The sequence below is a fragment of the Xiphias gladius genome, chromosome 23, assembly GCF_016859285.1.
Source record: "Xiphias gladius isolate SHS-SW01 ecotype Sanya breed wild chromosome 23, ASM1685928v1, whole genome shotgun sequence".
NCBI lineage: Eukaryota > Metazoa > Chordata > Actinopteri > Istiophoriformes > Xiphiidae > Xiphias > Xiphias gladius.
In genome coordinates this window covers 23,557,427-23,578,336 of record NC_053422.1, presented here as the reverse complement: position 1 = coordinate 23,578,336, position 20,910 = coordinate 23,557,427, and the positions used below count along the sequence as shown (strand labels likewise).

Sequence of the window (20,910 nt, the reverse complement as noted above, 5' to 3'; positions counted from 1 at the left end):
CCCTAGGGACTCTCACACACAGGCACAAGCGCACACACAGACATGAGATCACACAGACTCACACCTCCAGAGGGGGTAAGGATGAAAACTGTGGGCTCGTCATTACTTAACGCTGTAATTACCTGGCTGAATACAGGAAACTGCCTGTAAAAGTGTGTGTGTGTGTGTGTGTGATTGTGTACATCGCTTTGCGCTAAAGCCATAGTACAGCATATTCTGCACGTGCGTGCGATCAGTCCGGACAGAAACACGGGAGGCATCCAGCGTAATGGGATTATTTAAAAGCAGTGTGGTCCTGTATTTGAATGTGCACTTCACCATAGCAATAAGTAAAGGAACAAAGACATAAACACACAGTAGAATACTGAGGTAGCTGGACTTGAAGCAGTCAGTATTCCTGTCAGCTCTGCCTGTAGCTGCAGAGTATTTCTGTGTGCTGCTGTATCAGCCTCAAATGAGACCACCCAAAAACTGTATGGGACTTGTTGGAAACCACGCATGTGTCCTGTGCATTTGTGTGTATTTGTGTTTATGTGCATCTCATGCCTTGGGTATTAAACGGGGCTGCTCTGGACACCGTACTAAGACAGTCATGCTTTCCTTCTCCTTTGTGTCTCGTTCTCTCTTTCCTATCTTTCTCCTACTCTCCTCTTTGCCTCCAATTAATTTCACTAATTAAATAACATATTAATATTAACAATAATGCATAGCTCCAAAACAGCTTTATAAGGTGACAGTAGGTCAGTGTTGTGTTTACTTCTTGTTCAGCTGCCATGAGCTGCCCAAAAAAAAAAAAAAAATCAATTAATGCTGCTTGAAAGAATTCAAGAGGAGCACAGGTGCCAGTGTAAACTGGGTATACATGGATTTTTTTGTTGTGTTCTCACCACCTCAAAGTTCACTGGGAGTTCACTGACAAACTTGTCCACATTCTTGGTGTAGGCTGAAGGCGTTCAGTTTCTCAGTTGTATCAGCACAGCGATGTGTGCTGCCCCCCTTTAGTATAGGCTACTTTTTTAAAAGTTCACCAACCTAACTAGCTAGAAGACTGTTCTGGCACATCTTGGCCTGAAGCCTTGGAGCTAATAGGGTCACATTAGGGTGCCTGAGCACAACGCGACAGCCTAAACAAAGCACAAGTTATCCTAAGTTAGCACAAGATGTCAAAGCTTGATTTCATGCACCGAGTATGTGCGATTGAATCGGGGTGTGCTCTCAGCCCGCAGTGACCCAAGGTAATGGTTTGACGCATCTATGTTGAACGCGTGCACACACTCAGACAGACACACCTACGGTACAAACACACACCATACACATCCACTTATTGTAACTGACAGAGCAGAAAGAGCTGCCTTCAGCCACCACGACGAGAGTCTTACTAGAAAGAAAAATGGAGGGAAAGAGGCAGACTGAAAGAGCTTACAGGAGAGAGGAGCGATTGAGAGAAAATGACAAAGAGAACAACAGGAACTCCAGAGGGACATGGGCATAGTTTCTCGGATGTGACTCAGGGTTCTGACGATTTGAGTTTGGGCTTACCACTGGCTGCCCTGATTTTATCTTCATCTGGAAGAATAAAAATCCAATATAGTGGCAATACAGTGAGGACTGGGATGAGCAATGGAGACACACCCCCAAATATTCCCTTTGATCTACCTAATGTCACAACTCATTTGAAGCTCACCCTCAAGACTCACTTTAGAAAAAGTAAAATAAGCTATTTTGTCCATAACTTCTTGTTGAAAACATTTCCAGATTCTAGATTCTCGAGAGAACACTGTTAAACAGCATACAGCACTATCATGGAAGTGAGTAAACTTTTTGTCCATTAAAGGGGCCAGCCACTGATTCTGTACATTAAGTTCACTTTACTCATCACAAGGAGTTCTCAGCCTGTGAAAACAATTGTATAATGTCTTGTGTGACTCTGACGCAGGTGTCCAAAGTTCTTAACCCTGATGATGCCAATCGCGTTGTTTCAGTTGAGATTACAGATGACAGATAAGACGTCAGATTTTTAGCAGAAAGCCTGCATTACAAACCTTTGGATGCAGACAGGGTCTAATGAAAAATGATACTCAGTTACATTATGTTTTGGAGCTTCATTCATAAACTATAAGTCAGGATGTCTCGTCTTATCTATTGATTAAAACCATTCTTTCTCAAATATGTCTCTTGTGAGTCCCCCAACGTTATAGAGGTGCAATACTAAATCACTGGAGTAACCCCTCAAAGAAAATACACAAGTATTATGAATTTTAAATTATTTCAGTTCCACACCCATTTCAAAACTTATAAACCAGGGTTCATCTGACTTGAAGTCTTGTGACTTGAAATGATGAGTTGAATAAATGTACTGCAGAGAGTGCACTAAAGTCATTAAAGTTTCATAGGAAAAACGTGATTATCATATCAGCATACTTCCCAGCATGCTTTGTTTTAGGATTAAAACTATCAAGACATGCTTCTTTATGGTTTTAGAAGAAAACAGCCAGGCTTGAAACTTGCTATGTGTATAAAATGCCTCATATTTCATGGTTGTTTCCTCTGGTATTAATGAAATGAGAACTAACATGATGAGGTTTAATCTCCAATTCAGTCCCCACACCCCTACAAAAGTGGCTCCTGTAGATGTGAATGTAATATTTAAACGTGTAAATGTAGAGAGAAATTCTGACTGTGAGATTTGTTGCTGTGAATAAACAGTGGATTTAACGTAATATCTTGCATTTACTACCTCCGCCAAGGAGGTTATGCTTTCACCCCGGTCTGTTTGTATGTGAGGAGGATTACGGAAAAGGTGCTAAACCAATTTGCACCGAAACTTGGTGGAGGGATGGGGCACTGGCCAGGGAAGAACCCATTTAATTTTGGGGCAGATCTGGATCATTTACTATGAAGTGGATTTTTTTCCTCTGAAGTCTGGTGTATGTTGTTTGACATTGGCCTTAGTGGAGGTCTGCGCTCTACTGAGTCCAATGCCAGTTGAACTTGTTTTCTCAAGTTGAGTTAACTTAACATTTTTGCTACTTACAAGCTGACTTTAATTCAGTTAACTCACGTTTTTAAGGCAGCAGGGACACAAACATTTTTAAGTTAAACTAGTTTGCAGTGCTTTACAGTGAAGTTGAGACATTGAATTTCAATAGTGGCAACACCTAGTGTCCATTAGAGGAACTGCATCTTGAGGCATCTCAGCATCCCTTGGTGACTGCACATTGAAAAATGAGACCGATGGTATGTTGGGAGACAATCTTTAAGGCTATTTTTACTCCATAGTGATTAATGTTATTTTTGATATATTGCTTTGGCAGCAAATGCACTCCTAATACAACCATAAGAATGAAGTTCAAAACTAAAAGAGAAAAAGCAAAGGCTGTGGAATTCAACAAGGTGGCGTCAGTGTCACATTATGTTGGTTGTGAGGTGAGAGAAAGAACACACCAGAAAGAAATGTTATGGAAAAATCTCATAGAAATTTCAAATTCCTCCCTATGAATGCGGACACCATCACCATCACCGTTACCAATGACTACTCTTTTCATGTCTAATAAGTAAAAAGCATACTTAAAATTCAACATTCAAATTCTGCCCCCATTTCCCTGTGCACTGATATCAGGAGATGGCAGCAAGTGTCTCATTACTAATGGAAAGTATCTGAGAAAGATTGATGAAGGGGGGTGTGGTGATAGAGTGAGGGGGGAGAACAGAGAGAGGACGAGAGGAAGACGGGGGGAGCAGAAAGGGTTGGATGGAAGCAAGGAGATTGAGAGGGATGCGCAGGCCTCTAAATGTGTCCGCTTACTAATGGAAGCAATATGAGTTCATTTCACTGTAGAGCAAATATTTGGCAATTAGTTAAATTTCTCTGTTTTCCTTCCCCCTCGACCACCTCTCTCTCTCTCTCCCCCTCCTTCCCTCGTTCCCTCCCTCCCATCTAATCCCGCCTCTTTCTACCATACACAGTAGTGTATCTGTGTAAGTAAAAGTGGTGTAGCTGTGGAGAGCAGAGTTGGAGAGACGTCTACTGGTAAGATGTGGTAACTTCAGTTAGACTATACCTGTATACTGTGGTGGTAAATTAAGAACGTATGCATTGTGGGAGATTATTTCAAACAGAAACAGCACTAGGATTAACCCAATTCAACCAAATCTTCAAGAAGGCTGCACATTTTGAGTTTTGTCTTTAAAATTCTCTAAATTGTGTCACTCAGTTTGATACTACAACATGAAAATGGAGGATTGTCAAGTTTTAAAGAACTCTTCCCGGGTGGCTAATAGCATGCATGAGATGATGAGTTTAATGTCATCCTAAAAAGTGCAACATTTTTACGATGCAATATTATAATATGGTACAGCACAAATTAGAATTTAGTGTGGTTTAGTTTATTTGGTAGAAGCAAAAGGATTTACATGTCTGGTGTTATCTGCTTGCACTACTGAAATTATCGGAAAAAAAATCTATTAAATGATAGATGTAACAAATCAGGCAGATAAACACTCCTGTAGACAAAAAATACATATACATTTATATTGGAAATAAGAAGAACTAACTAAAAACAGCTTATAATTTTAAGAGCAGTGTAGGGAGCAGCTACAGATGACTACAGACGTCCTTTCAGCTTTTATTTTGATAGACTCAACATGACGTTTTAATGTTGGTATCACCATGCTGGATTGACACACTCAGAAATTTATCCAGGTGTTTCCACAAGTTTTTATTCTACGCCTTTGAATTTGAATCAAAAACCATGTGGGTTGTTCACAATAATAAGCCGTCTTTTTGAAACGCCTATCACCACAGTGCTATACAAAACCTATAGAAAATGGTGTAAAGTAACTATACTTAAATAAGTGCACTTACTCAATTACTGAGGTAATACTTTGCTGACTACTTCAATACATTGCGGAGGGAGATATTGGACTTTTTACTCCACTACCTTTGTTGTACTGTAGTTACTTCTCCCTTTTTTATTATTATTCTCAAAACATAACATATGACCAATTTATAAAATATGTTGCATTGTTATAGATTAAATGACCCAACAGTTTATAGTGTAAACGTTGTAGCTGCTCCACCTTGAGCAGCTACAACTGCTCACATTTTGATGCATGAGTAACAGCAATCAAATAAAAATGCATATAATTATATTACACTGGCACAGGCTATTCTGATGCATAAGGATTATGTTTACTTTTCATACTATAAGTACACTTTGCTTATAGGACTACAGTATTTTTACATTGTGGTATTGCTATTTCAGTTTGGATCTCAATACTTCTTTCACCACTACCTATACAGTATAGGGGTTTTCTTAAATTAATCATTTTGGGTGTTATACAATAGAAACCTTTCAATGTTGTACTTACCATAATTTGTACAGTACTATGTTTTTAAAATTTAGCTCATGATTGAAAGCCTTTACGGTCACAATAGCTCTAATTGGCACCTTCAGTTAAATAGCAAAGTAACGGTTGTATGAAATATCAAAAGAGCAGTAACACATAAGAGGGAGCGCTCCCGCTGTGGGAGCAGATGCTATTACACACTGTTGCACAGCATTAAACTGATAAGAGAACAAAGAAATTAACTGATTCAACTGTACTTATCAAACTAGGTTCTTCAAGTCTGGTTCCATTTAAATGTCTAAGAGTCTGATCACTGATATTTATTCATAGATAAACATTTTGTATCACAACTTTTGTACGTTTATGTACCGTTTGTACCTAACCTTATGTTAGACCTCCTAACAGCAAATCTTCAAACTGTGTGTATGAATGTCTGGCTCTGATGCTCTTCGCTTGACTGTTGTGATATGAATCTATACAGATTGAAGTGAAGCGCACACTGTATGTTGTCATTCATAAAAAAGTAGTTATGAGATTATAAAGGCCAAGCAAATATAGATGTGAGTGGGAAATAGCATTCTGCTCCCCTTGAATAATTACTCTGACAGTTCAGGTCAATAGGTGGCGCTGTGCTCCCAGATGGCAAAACAAAGCCGCCATCGGCTGCTTTACGGTTATGAAGACACACTGGCACTGTGGCGTCTGTGCTCAGGGTCAGTCAGAGCATGGTGGGAAATCATTTATTAAAATTTGAATAATTTTAAGGGATATTGTTCTGTTAAAAACAAAGTTCACTTCGCATTAATAATATGACAACATGGTGTGTATTATACTGTATGCCGAATGAAAAAAGCACTGAAATTGAATTATAATAATATTCCTCATCATACTGCGATCATTCATGATCTACAACAAGCTTATAATTATAGCTGTTATTCTCTGTCATGACTTTGAAATCAATATACTGCTTTTAAAAGGAAGTGGTTCATGGAAAAGTCATAGGGATGAGGTGAGGTGGCGTGTGTGTGTGTCTGTGTGTGTGTGTTTGCGTGTGTGTGTGTGTGCGCGCGCGTGCAATTTGTGCAAACTCTCCTGAGATTTCAATTTTTTCTTCTTTGCTTCCGATTCAAATTCAGTGTAAAAATAATAGCTGATTTTGACTGAAACACAGACAACGTCAGACTGTAAGCAAACTGTAGACAACACTCTCAGGGTTTTGGTCACACCTGCGGGGGCCTTGGGACTGAATCTACTGTTGGGCCCCTACTGACCCCCACCCCAAATTTAATAAGGAACATGTTCCATCTGAGTACAATTTAGACTACAATCATTTATTTGAAAGCGTCAGAGTTTCATGATTCCTGGTCATGAAAAAAGTAGTTTCACAAAACAGCTAACAACAACTAAAGGTCCACTTACTGGCTTTTCCCAAGCTATTACATGGTCTTAATTGGCAGATGGACTTATGAAATGTTATTAAATCATACATGGCAGTATACTTTGAAATAACATTTTAACCACACTCTAGGGAGATACGTTTACAGAAAATATCATTTACACGTTAGATAAAAAAATAAAAAGTGACATTTTTTAAGAAGTGGACTACACTTTTATAGCGCTTTGGTACCTTAACAGACAAAGCACTTGTAATTCCTCTCTCATTCAAACACCCATGGCAGAGGAGCTGCCTTACTTGGTCCTGGTCTGACCATAAGGAGTACCTCTGGGTTCAGTGTGTTGCCCAGGGGCACTTCAACATGTGGACAGGAGCAGCTAGGAATCGAACCACCATCGAACCAACACTGCAATTAGTGGATGACCCAGTCTGCCTTTTGGTGACTAGTCTGAGGTGGGTGGGGACTATGAGGGACTTCATATGACCGCAGTAGTTTTAAAATCCTGACTCTGGCCCAGCAGTGGAAGAAGTGCTCACATCCTTTAAAAGTTGCAGTACAACAATGTGAAAATACTCCATTACATGTGAAATCCCCCTATTTAAAAATCTCCTTAAGTAAAGCAGTATTATCAGCTAAATTTATAACATAGTAATTAAATAAAAGTACTTGGTTTGCAGAAAATCATAACTGCTAGCTGTGACTGATATGTTATAATAAATGGCATTGTTTATCTCGAGTGATCAATGCTGAGACACAGGTCAGCAGGTGCAGAAGCAGGTGGAGCTTCTCTGTCCGTCAATCACAGCACAGCAAACAGACCAGACCAGCGACCGATGGGCAATCAGAAAAAGGTCAGAGGTCAGAGGCTTATTTATGCGTTTGTTAGACCATTAAAAATATGATCATTATAAAAGATATAATATGTACACAAAGACTGTAGTGCTGTTGAATTGTCTTGCATTAAACAGGTGTTTCTAATATTTATGAGGGTAGGCTAAATAGAAACACCTCTCTGTACAACTGAGTGCATGTCAACTGTGCATTTTGACATACAGGTGAATGAACACCTCTCTGAAACCATTTGAACACAAAGTGAACATAATCTTCATGATGGAGGATCTACTAGGTATTCCTAATAAACTGGACAATGAGTGCATACAGACACACTTTAACATCAGCATAATTAGATCTTAAAAATTATGTTTCTATACAACTAAACTGCAACAGCAGATACGTTTTTGTGGGAAACAAAATTACGACCGGATGATGAGGAAATGTTGTTCATTTATGTATCTGACAAGTCGCAAATATGCTGATACTGAATGTGTCAGTAAAATTTTAACAGACAACGTATTTCTTTTCCGCCAAAATATCCAATTTTGCAGTACAATATCCACTTGTAGTGGCAACAACATTATTAAACTATGTTATGGTTATGTTTAGACTCTCACAGCACTTAAGGTTCGGGAAGGATTGTGACCTGGTTTAATACAGAAAAAGTTCACAATGACTTCAGACACAACTTGTCTATTTACATTTAACCAAAACGTCCACCTGTACCTTTACCTAACCAAAATGCTTTTGGTGCCTAAATGCCAGACAGGGCTCTGGATTTGAACCCCCATCTATGGTGTGATAGTTCTGAACTTCGAAGGTCCTCCACCACAACCCCTGCTGTTAATGGGTTCATGGTAAAGAATACACACACACGCACAAGAAGAGACGGACCTGTGTTTGTGTGTTTATACTGTATGTGTGTGTGTGTGAGAGATAGTAACAGATAATATTTCCCCTGGTGTCATTCACCAGCCATGTTCCATTTATCTTCCATACACTCATATTGCCTATGATAGCACTATCATTCATTCACACACACACACACACACACACACACACACACACACACAGTCCGAGATCGTGTGTGTGTCTAACATGCTGATGTAAAGGTCATCCATCTCTCTCACTTTAAGTCAACATACTCTGTGGTGATGCTGACTTTCTGTGTTTTACCAACTTATACTCAGTTCCACAGAATACTGCAGAAGTTGTCCCTCTGTTTCTGTCAGTTCCACTTTGATTTAAGGAGCTTAAAGGTTCATGGTGCAGGCTTCTTATAAATAAACAAAAATTCTGTTTATATTCAGTGTCAGTCAGCAAAATGCATTTTGTGTATCTTTGAGGTCTAGCAAACATGTCACGTGTATCCCATTCCTCATAACATTGAATGAAAATTTGCATGGCTGATTTTTTTAACGTATTTTGAATCCAGCATTGTTTACTTCCATGTTTACTTGCTAACAGTCTTCTTCTTCACTGCCTCTGTTAGCGCATTGCACCATATCTTGGCTACCTGTAGATCCATGGAATAGTTTGAAACCTCTGCAAGGACTGTGTATAGCATCGCCGTGTGCACCTGCACGAGATAAACAAAATAGGGACCCACTCAAAGAAAAGCAGCTCCGTAGCGCTACTAGATGTCAAACACTCCACTGGGAACATTTAACGCCTTTAACACACACCGTAAGTTCACTGCCAGAGCACTTGCACCAAAAGCACCATCATTGCATTTCTGCATTCAAACAAACCAACAAAAACATGAAAGGTTTTTAACTAGCATATTTTGAGACTGTCTCATTCACTGCTCAGGAGATATTTCCAGAGGCCTCCTACAGAAAAGTTTAGGGAAGCAGCTATGCTTAATTAAAGCCTTAGCCTTGACCCAAAGTTAGTCCACAGCCTTTTCTTCCAACAGAGGATAAATCTTACCTTTGTGTGGCTTCTCGAAGTGTTGAGTACAGCTGGAATGGCTCATTGCTGCCGTTTGTGACCAACTGGGGAAAGAACACTGTGCATCGCTGGTTTTCAGAGACAGTTCTTTTGCGATCGCCTTTAAACTTTATTGGAAGTGTTTTCAAACTCACTATGTTTCACTTATACGAGAGAAAAGGCTTCAAGGATGAAGAATGGCTGGTTGCTATGACCAATGTGTATTCGGTAAATCTGCCACCACCAATAATGAGCAGTGGGCCGGCACTTCCCCTTACATTTCAGTGGGAAGCATTCTGAAATGTCAGTCTCTCTTCGGCTTTGCTAAATATTTGACTTTCACTCAATGAGCGGATGAACCAAGGGGATGAATGAGCTGCTGGAGCTGCAGCAGGGCCGCAGAGTGGTTTGTTAATACATAGTTAGACCATTTCACATTACAGGGAATCATTTCACTTATTCTTGACATCAAAAATACTGCCTCATTGAGCCTTAATTAAATGTTTAACTGTGAAATTCATTCAGTCTTTCATCCTTGACCTCCTTGTTAAACAGAACAAGTCCAAAGAGAATTGCTATATGAGCAAATGAAGCAAACAAACATTAATTATTAGCTCCTAATTAATTACATCTTGAAAGCCAGCTGGGTTTGTGGTTTCATAGAAGTCATGTGAGCATGTCTCACATGTCTGGTTCAGTGTGCATTCACGCGTGTGTTTGTGTGTGTGTATCTTCTGGTGCCTCATTCAGTTGAGTCAGTTCAGTTCAGTGCGCTTCATTAGCAGGAATGTTAACAAAGCATATAAATACAGCTGATTCATGAAAAAAAAAAATCCCATCCAATGAAAAGCCAATATCAGTTGGTCTGCCTGATTGTGTATCTGCGTGAGTGAACGACTTTATTTTGATGCGTCTTTTAAACAGAGATCCGGCTATATTGCCATTAATAAGACCCGTCATTATGCCGCCTTTGCCTGTTTACACTGAACCAAACAAAGCTGGCATTATGCTGCCCCCGTGTGTGACTTTAGATAGCGTTCCGGCGTTTCAGAACTAGAGGGGTGATGTGTAATACCAGTGTCAGCATCTGTCCGACCATGCCGGTTCTCCCTTTTACAAAGACGTCGTTCCGGTGACTGCCTTGGCTGCCGGCAGATCGACAGTGCCCCCCCCATTTCATGTTAGTACCATTTACACAGAACAGCGAGGCAGAATATAGGCACAACATTCTCACCTTGAACAAGCTGTATAAAAGGGTCTTTAGTCACAGATTTAGAAAATTTGCCATTTTGAAGATAATTTAAGTTTTCTTCTTTATATTTCCTGGAGGCAAATTATTGCAGATTTGCTTTGTTTATTTAGATGTGAGCAAACCAATTTGTTAAAAGCAACGAAAAATAATCCAAACAAAAGTGTGCCATCAGTCATTCAGTGGTCTAACCTCAACATATTTGGGGAAATAGGTGATTAATTTGTTTTCACTTTGCCATTAGCATCTGATTCTCATGAATTCTTCTTCTTATCCTCCCCTTACTGTCTCTCTCTGACTGTAGATATGTATCGCCTGGAGCTGGCTGGTGGTCTCGGGGTCATACTGCTGCTGCTGGGAGTCCTGACAGCACTGTATAAGTGTTACAACCTAGAAATCATGCTCTGCTACAGGAGACACTTTGGGAGTGATGAAACTGAAGATGGTGAGCCTTTCTGAGTGCTCAGTTTCACTTCAGGACACACACAACACTCACACTCGATGAGTGCGTAGTGAATAGAGTAATGAGTGAAAAGTCATGGTAAGTTATGATAGAAACATGTTGATAAAAAGGACAAAAGGTGCACAACAGTTACACTTCATTAAATCTACACTGAAGTCAAAGGAAGCAATTGATGAAAAAAAGCACCAAAGTGAATAAGCATTGTTTCTTTCAGTTGATTGGGTGATTTTTTTGTAACAGTTGATGGAATAAAGATGAGCCCCCTTTGAAAAGTAAAATTGAAAAATCAAAAAATAAGATGATAAATTATAGCTACTTAAAAAATAGCAGAAAGAAAATCACAAAGAAGTAATGTTGTAGTACTGATTGTAAGTATTGATTTCAACTTAAAGTCAGTCTGATTTTCTTAGCAGGGTATTCCTAAACTCTAGTGCACCAAAGATGAATCGTTGGTTTTCTTTAGTCTCACTAAGATGTAGGAATGATCAAAACGTGTCCTCATTCAAGAAGTCAGCAGTTGTTGATGAACTCTTACAGCGAGACAACTAACGTTTATCCTGTGTAGATGATGCAATGTAAAATGTAGTTAAGTATAATATTAGAATTATAACATGCGAGAAAAAGTAAATCTTCAAATATCCAGTCTTAACAAAAATAACATCTGTTTTGTGCTTTGAGCAGTCCAGCCCAGTGATTTCATGTTGCTCTCGGTTGTAAGGGGGTCAGACGTATAACTGGGCTTTGAAGTTATTTTCTGAAATGTAAATATAACCAGTGATGTGATGCAAGCCCTTAAAATCAGTTAAACTGAGTGACTTTCAAAGAAAGAACATGGGGACATCTACATACCCTGTACTCTGGTTGTATTGCTCACTCACTCTCTTGTTGTCTCTCTCTCTTCACAGATAATAAGGAGTACGATGCCTACCTGTCCTATACTAAAGTGGACCTGGACTCTCTGGGCAGGTCAGATACCTCAGTGCACATGTACACAGGCTAAACTGCATTGTTGGTGTTCTTTCATTCGAACAACACCGGCTCTCAAACTCACAGCTGTCAGTGGCTGCAGCACACAAAAAAAAGGCCTTGCCCTGCTTGATCATGTTTGGACATGTGCAGTGACTATGGTCAGGTGCTCTTCACCTGACCAGTTCTCAGGTGTAAAACTGACTTAGCAGAAAAGTAGCTAATAAAAACGGATTTAAAACAACTTCAGCTGAAGATTTTAGGAAATACCGAAACTGAGTTTCTTTCTGACAGTGAGCTGAGAAGATCGATACCAAACTCTCGTGCATTAACTGCGGCGCTGGAGTCCCGACATGGTTAGCTTAGTTTATTTTATTATAAAAACTGGAAGTGGAGGGAAACAGCTAGGCTAGCTCTCTCTAAAGTGACAAAATAGGCCTACACCTCTGAAGCTCACTCATGAACTACATCCTGGCCCCAGCTCCATTCTGCATTGATACGAAAATGTTATCAATCTTTTAATCTCACTCTTGAGAACAAACGAAATAACTATATTTCCTGTGTTCTTCTGAAACCAAACTTCAACTAATTGCTTCCTGCACCTGCTTGGCATTAAAAATGATCTTTGTTGGATGACATTTAGTGAAGCATGGCCACGGTAACAAAAAAAGTCAATCACATCAGGCCTAATGATGTTGCATTATATGCGTCCATACGTTCGTATTAACTCTTTAAATGCATTTGTATCAGTCATTAACGGATGGTTTTGCAATTGATTTTCAATCTGGAGCCATATTTGTTATTCTCTTCTCTGGCAGGACAAGCAGCGATGAGGAAACGTTTGCTTTGGAGATCCTGCCAGATGTTTTGGAGAAACATTACGGATACAAGCTGTTTATACCAGACAGAGATCTAATACCCAGCAGTAGTAAGTATCCATTTATATACCTATCTACCTTACCTACTCCCCCTGCTCCCCTGCACACACGAACACGCACACACCCTTCCTCCCTCTCTGGGCCACTGTAGCTCCCAATACCCTGAGTTCATCACTCTGTCAGAATAAATAAGGATAAATGCGGATCTTCACACGCTCACAAACAGACACTTATATGTCTGTGTATGCTCTCAGCTGTGCATAACACGTGCACTCAAACCACATACACACACTGATACACAACACTACAATGTCGCTCGGCCTTAGGCACAGTTTCTCACAAATTCATGCTCCCCCTTTTTTTAAGAAACTATGACACATAAACTGTATTTTTCTCAACCTCGCTCATGTCTAGCCCTCACTTTAACACCCAAAGATGCCCACACATAATGTACAGGACATGTAGAGGGCAAACGGTAAACACACACGCATAAAAGAAGAAAAATCACAGACATCATCTGTAATCATTTCTGGGGTTACATGTCACTCGCTGTCCAAATGGAGTTATTACTCTCTCTGTCAATGTTCTGACCTCACACACACACACACACACACACACACACAGACAGGTGCACACAGACACACAATTATACTACTGACACATGCTAAAAGGGGGAAAAAACATAACTCTTACTGCCATACACATGTAGACACTCGCCATCCACCTGTCTGTCTCTCTATCACCCTTCATTTTACTAATGCTAATAATTTAAGTTTTAATGAAAGTAAATAGAGTGTACATTTGGAACTGTGAAAAAACGAATGGATTATCTGCATTCTAAGATCCAGAAGCAAGGATTACAGGCTGGTCTGAAAAGTCATCTATACTGCTCAAGCTGAAAACACGGCTGTTTTTCCTCCCTTCCCAAGTTGACAATTTGAGGACAGTATGTGGATTTATTCACTGCAGCTGTTGTCCACAGACGCTCACAGTCACAAATGTATATTCACTCAATATTTACACTGAACACTTCAAAATTGTTTAATGATGAAAAATTTCAAGACCGTGTTCAGAGCAGTGAGCTGCAAAAATGAAAGACATATGGGGTGAAAAAAACTGCTTATATACTGTAATATACAGATTTGTTAGTATTCTCAGCAGACACACACACACATCTATCTGTCATTGTTGGGCTCATCTCTGGCCTTGCTAGCTGGAGGAACAGTGAATGGAGCATTTAGATTGGGATGTAGTGTGCGTGTGTTTATCACATAAACACACACACACACACACACACTCACACACACACATTTAAAATTCTCAAAAGCTCTAAAATCCAATGTAAATCCTCTTTCAAAATCCCATTCACATTTGTAACTATGCTAATAACTAAACATTGGGTAACTTAGTTGTTTAGAAAAAGTACAGTAGTTTTATCCAACATTGTTGTTTGTTCAATATTTGTGTGTTTGCTGGCCTTTAACAAACTCCATTTCCTAAAAGGTGAGTTTTATAGACAAGGACTAAACCAAGTTACGACGGCACAATTATCCCCGCTGCGGTACTATTAGTTTTATCTCATGGGAGTTATAGTTATTTGGATGCCAAAACTATCTAATAACTTTGTTAAATCACAAAGGCTTCAGCTTCTAATAACCAGTGCTGTAGTGGTTTCCAATTTGTCTGACAACATGGAAAGAAATCCAGAGCAACAGGCTTTGTTTTCTCACATAGACTGACGAAAGAAATGCTGAATGAGAGATTGAAGTGATTTACAGGGGCTAATGAAACAGAGGCTAGCCCAGACATGACAACGTGACTTCAGCGCTCTATTTACCAAACACAGTGGAGCCCCAATTAAGCACATCAGTGTAGTTCTGGATATTCCAAAGCAGAGCAGTGGCACAGGTCATTTCCTGATGTTCCATCAAAATCTGATCATTAGCATCTGAGATATTAATAATTAAAGATATTTTTTATCTGGACTTTACGGATACTCTATATCCACTATTTGTTGACATGGTATTGGTCACAAATGCATGCAAAATCAGTCTCTGTTCACTTTGACAGCCGTTAACTATTTTTCAGGTAAGGTGACTATGAGCTTCGAGGAACTGATTGTGTAATAAGATGTAATATACTGTACCTGCTCAGTGCTTTAAAGAACACTGTAAATCATATCAATTGTCTGTGACATCGCTGGTTAATTCCAGGGAACTATCAAAGTAAGGCAAGAAATAAAATATTGAGCCATTATCCCTTGTGTATTAGCATTTTGTTAAGAAAATGTTTTTCGACTTGCCCTAAAATCTTCCAAAAAATGTAGTTGCTAAAATAACTTTATAATGCGGCTAGAAAATAGCAAACTAATGTGTGTTTTCTGCATTATTTAACATTTTCTCCAAAATGCATAAATAAATGTATTTAAATATGGTTCATAATGAATCAGCATGCTCTACATAGTCTGCCCTTAGCCAAAATTATGCCTCTTCTCAACACACAAGCTAACACACACAACACCACATTATGAAAGCAGATGAAAAAGTCACATTTCCTCCCAAAGTGAGGCGTCCTCTCTGTGCCCCGAAAAACATCCTAAAAAAACAAATGTGCATTATGCATACCTACACACATAACTTTTGTCTAAGCTGCCTATGAACCTAAGGTTACATAGTGTGAAAAACAGACTCTGAGTGAACCACAAGGACAGAGTGAGGTGCCTTTTCATTGCTTACCAAAGCCACTGACAGACCAACATGGCAATGTGACCTAAATTACACCATTCAATTATCCACTCCATTAGCCCTTCAAAATGAACAAGAGAGCGAGAAATAAACAACAGGAACAGAATGAGGTGGGGACGGGGTCATTGGTTTGTTTTATTTCATTAATTGATTTACATAATCCTCAAAATAGCAAGGAAGTGAAGGGCAGGAGAGAGGAGGGGAGGTTAAGTGTGAGGAGAGAGGAGAGGGAAAGATAAAGAGAGAAAAGGAAAAGCAAACCATAAAGGAGAAAGAAAGGGACTGATTTTGGGATGTTCTGTAGTATTTGTTCCTCTCAAATTGAGCGTGAAATTGCACTGTTGTTGTTGGAGAGTCTGTGTCATTAATTTAGTTAGCAAGTGAAGAGATGGTGAAGAGGAGAGACATACAGAGGGAGGGAGTCTGTCGTTCACAGAACACACAGTTTCCTGACCTTTTCAGTAACTACAAATTACAGAAGTAATGAGCAATTTCAGTTATGTACGTTGCAATAAAACACAGAGGGTCACAAATAAATAATTGGAAATGAGACATTTTTGGAAAATAAATTTGCATTGGGCTTGGCATGAAGCAACAGCAACACAGTGAGGATGAAAAGAAGCACGTAAAGCGTTCTGCAAACATTGCAGTGAACTCTTTTGGCTCCATATTGACTCATATTTACTGTATATTGACACATAAAGTAGCTCAAACTCAGATCTGCTCCCTTTTTACATCTCATCACCTGACCATTCCCCTACTCAAGTTCACGTTTTCCTCTGCAAGCGATAAGTAAAAGCTGATGGTGGAGTATAGGCACAACACTGATCCCTCATTTAAGAGTTGAGTCAGAGCCTAAAAGCCTTGCACAAGCTTTTCTGTCACTCTGCCATACTCTCCTGTCAGTCCTTCCTACCATTTATGAACAAATTGACTTGAAGGATGCAGCCAGCAAGAGTAAGGCAGGTATGTAAGGAGGTTTACCTTAAGTACATTAATGTTAAATTCATTTTTTTTCCTGACGCTTTTTTTTTTAATGCTGTTTGTATCTTTTCCTGCAATTCAACTATAAATAAAATCTCTCTGTCTCTCATATATATTTGTCATTTTGGGGAAACAAGTGCACGACTATTATAGGAATAGTTAAACATTCTGAGAAACGCACATATTCGCTTTCTCGCCAAGAGTTAGATGAGAGGATTGATACAGAGCTTTACAGAGCGATTAAATGCAGAGCTTAAGTCAAGATGTGTTTAGGCTATAAAAAATGGAGGCGAGAAACCTGCACGCTTGGCTGTGTCCAAAGTAAAAAAATAAAAATAAAAATACCCCAAGCAACAATACTACATCTGTCTTATTTGCATGAGGCAACAAACTAAGCAACTGGGTAACAACAGTTTAAGAGGCTATACAGTCCACTGCACCCAGCTGTTATTCACCAGGAAATAGTTGCAGCTCACAATGCCCTCTATAACCACATTTTTTACATCATCATTTATGTACAGGTTAAAGAAATGAGACAAAGTGTTAAGGAGTCAGCTTTAGAGGTGCTGGTAGGTGTATTTTTTAGGTTTTAGGCTAGCCATGCTAGCTTTTCCCCCTTTAGCTCTTATAGTAAGCTAGTCTAAGCACATTCTGGCTCCAGCTCCACACTTAACAGACAGACATGAGGTTGATATCAGTCTTTTCATGTCAAGCAAGTAAGAATATTTCCCAAAATTCAAACCATTTCTTTAAGCGACAATATTAAGAGCAAAAGCTAGTGTTATTTTTTCTTTTTGTGTCAATCCTGTTTTATCTAGCAACAGTGATGTTTGCAGCTATGTCTATTTAAAGAAAAAGAACAAAAAGAGATTAAAAAAAACCCCCTTTGTCTCCATATCTCTCTGCCAGCCTATATTGAGGACTTGGCTCGCAGCGTGGAGCAGAGCAGACGTCTTATCATCGTTTTGACTCCAGAGTTTGTCGCCAAAAGAGGGTGGAGTATCTTCCAGATAGAGACACGCCTCCACTCTATGCTGGTTACAGGGGAGATCAAGGTATGAATCCCAAAGTAAACAGGAAATCGATCTAAGATAGGCAGATGTGGTTCATCAGCTTTTTTCTGGCTGAATTACACTGTTACATGTTCAAGGAAGCTGTGAGATACTTTTAACAATAAGAAGAACTGCTTGAAGAGTTGCTCTGATTAGAGATTATCATATTTCTCCCTTCTCAAACACCTCTGCATCTGTGTTTCTGTGTGTCCAGGTGATCATGATAGAGTGTGCCGACCTGAAGAATGTCATCAACTACCAAGAGGTTGAAGCTCTTAAGCATACGTTCAAGGTAAACAGAGAGAGGAATGAACGGAAGGAGAGAGGGAAGAAGGGGGTGATCTGAAGGGTGACATCAAACACCAGCAGACTAAAGCAATTAGACAATAAAAAAATCTCTTCACCTCTCTGCTCTTCTCTTCAGGTTTTATCCATCATCAAGTGGAGGGGTCCTAAAAGCAATGAGCTGTCCTCTAAGTTTTGGAAACAGGTGGTTTACGAGATGCCAGCTAAACGCAGAGAGACACTGTCCAGACGCCAGGTATACTGCCATTGACAAAAGTCTAAAATAAGTTTTCCTTGTGTTTTACAGTTTTTCACAATCGTGAAGACAGTGGCACTGTTTGTATGAGGAAAACCACAAAATTTTACATTAGCTACCAAAGAAAAGGGCAAGGGGCTAAACCCAACATGACTGCAAAAATAAAAATATATTTAAAAACAGATACATTTGCACATCCAAAATAATATGTACTGAAACCCTTTACCTTCTACTCACAGACCATACGTATAATGTATAGCTACAGGTGTAAAAGGCAGAAAAACACTATTTTCATGGCATGTCCAGGAGCCTAGGAAAAATACTGTGGAAATTTAGTCTGCATATTTACTTATGCTCCCCTGGGGGGTATATATTCACAACAAAGTGATGGCCTTTGAAATACCTGCTAAACACGGTTAATGTATTAAAATTGGAATCACAATGGGGAAAAGTGTGTACATGTTTACCATGTGTTAACACCTCAGGTGGTATATGCCCTGATTAGCAAAGACATGTTCTCCTGCTGCTTGGTACTGGAGAATAATCAGCAAGAAACAAATACAGAGTGAACCGTATAACTGCAACAGAGAGGACAGTATCCTGATGTCCTACGGTGCCTCAACACTTGATGTCGTAGAACTGGGACAAAGACAATGAGAGAATTTATCACATAAAAAGTGGAAAAGTAATTTGGGTGTTCACACAATGTCGCAGGGCTCTTCTTAGCTTGCTTATTAACACGAAATATATGTTGTTGTTTTTTGGGGTTTTTTTGTTTTTTTAACAATGTATAGAACAGAACAGTTAAGCTTTGGAATGTCAACTCTTCTTCTTTGGTTCATCAGCCCATCTGAGAACAGTGCCATTCAAACATGCATAGTGCCAAAAAAAACCCCGCATAAAACAACCCCAAATTCTGGGGTTTGTGAGTTTAAGTGCATAGACATTGACATCTGATAGTCTGCAGTTATTCATGCTTGGAAAGGGTGATATAACACATGGACCAAGGAACACACGTCCTAACTTACTGAAAAACTGCATATGAACACTGAAGAATTCAGGTGATCCATCATACTCAGCAACATGCAATGAATGGCAATCGGATGTGTTTTGAACCCTTAATAGCACCAAATTTTCTGACCTTGTAGGGTGACATTTTATGGACTGCCTGAACCCCTATGACCTATGTTAACGAACCCTTTTTTGCTTGGATAATGGTCAGTGTCAATCTACATGAACCAAATACATAAATGCAACCAAGTGAAGTTTAGCAAAATGGTTCAAACCAAAGGACACAAACTATGGCTATGATTTCACCCAATTTATATTTTCTAAACCACTGACTTCAATCAGCAACAGAGGTTTTAGACATATCACTCTCAATGTTATATATTTTTTCCTATACATGTAATATGGGCTGCCCTGATATGAGGTGTGCCATAAGACATGTGGCAGCTGTTTCAAGGAATACTATATATGGTATTGTAATAAAATACCACACAGAACAAAAACATTGTGTTTTTTCTTGGGAATATTTTCATCTGTGGATTAATACACATTTGTTGCTCTTGTGAGTATTTACAGCTGTAGGACAATGTATGACATATTGCCTGAAAATAAACTACAGTGTCCTTGTTAATTGTAAAGAAGGAACATGTGACGATGTGTTTTTAATAGTTTTTGGACAACAGTAGAGCTCTATAGAACAGAGGAATAAGATTTATTATGGTTTTAGACTTTTCGTGGGATTTGTGGTTAATAAGAAAAACATAAAATATCACTAATGTTATCATTTAAGATATCCCATGTATTTCAGTAGTTTTCCTGTCTTTGGTCATTTCAAAATTTGGATAAAATCTCCTTTACTGCTCAAACATTTTATATAGATCTGCACAATGAAAACTATATAACTGTGTTTCTATGGTAACAGGTTATGGACTCCGGTGAACAGGGCCTCTTTGGTGACCTACAGACCACTGTCTCCACCATTGCAATGACAACCACCTCAGCCTCTCTGGCACCCCCTAATGAGAGTCGCCATGGACATCATCAGGTCAGCTGTTTCACTTCAAACTAATGTTATTGCTTATAGGGGTGGTGTTTCTGAAACCAGTGCTGTCAGTTTGTAATGATGGGAAATATTTTTTATGTGCCTTTCCACCTTGACCTGCAAAAACACAGCAAAACACTGTATTACAGATAGATCTTGGATTTTATAGGTCAGGCTTTAACGATGCCATTTCTTCTGGACAAGGACAAAAAAAAATGATAAAGTTATATGAACAACTGCTACTACTACTACTGTAAATATGCCATTTTGAAACTGAAGAACATGACATTTTTTGTTGTTTTTTTTTTACATGTTTCCCCTTGGGCAGCATAGTTGTGTTCAGCTAAAGGATTTTAGGCCTATAGCTGTGATCAAGGTTCAAAACTGACTGTCACAGGGTTTTATTGTAGTAAATTAATTGAAAAAGATAGCTAATAACCAAAATTAATTTAAATTCTAACGGATCTGTAA

General features: G+C 39.1%; 1 protein-coding gene across 3 annotated transcripts in view; it reads left to right on the top strand.

Moving 5' to 3' along the window:
• il1rapl2 (interleukin 1 receptor accessory protein-like 2) overlaps nt 1-20,910 on the top strand; it is a 330,646-nt gene that overhangs the window by 306,314 nt on the left and 3,422 nt on the right. For all 3 annotated transcript variants that reach the window (XM_040118986.1, XM_040118987.1, XM_040118985.1), the window contains exons 10-16: nt 11,066-11,206; nt 12,130-12,190; nt 13,009-13,118; nt 17,706-17,851; nt 18,063-18,140; nt 18,273-18,389; nt 20,320-20,442. In XM_040118986.1, coding sequence (XP_039974920.1) covers nt 11,066-11,206; nt 12,130-12,190; nt 13,009-13,118; nt 17,706-17,851; nt 18,063-18,140; nt 18,273-18,389; nt 20,320-20,442 — 776 coding nt within the window. The remainder of the gene's footprint in view (nt 1-11,065; nt 11,207-12,129; nt 12,191-13,008; nt 13,119-17,705; nt 17,852-18,062; nt 18,141-18,272; nt 18,390-20,319; nt 20,443-20,910) is intronic.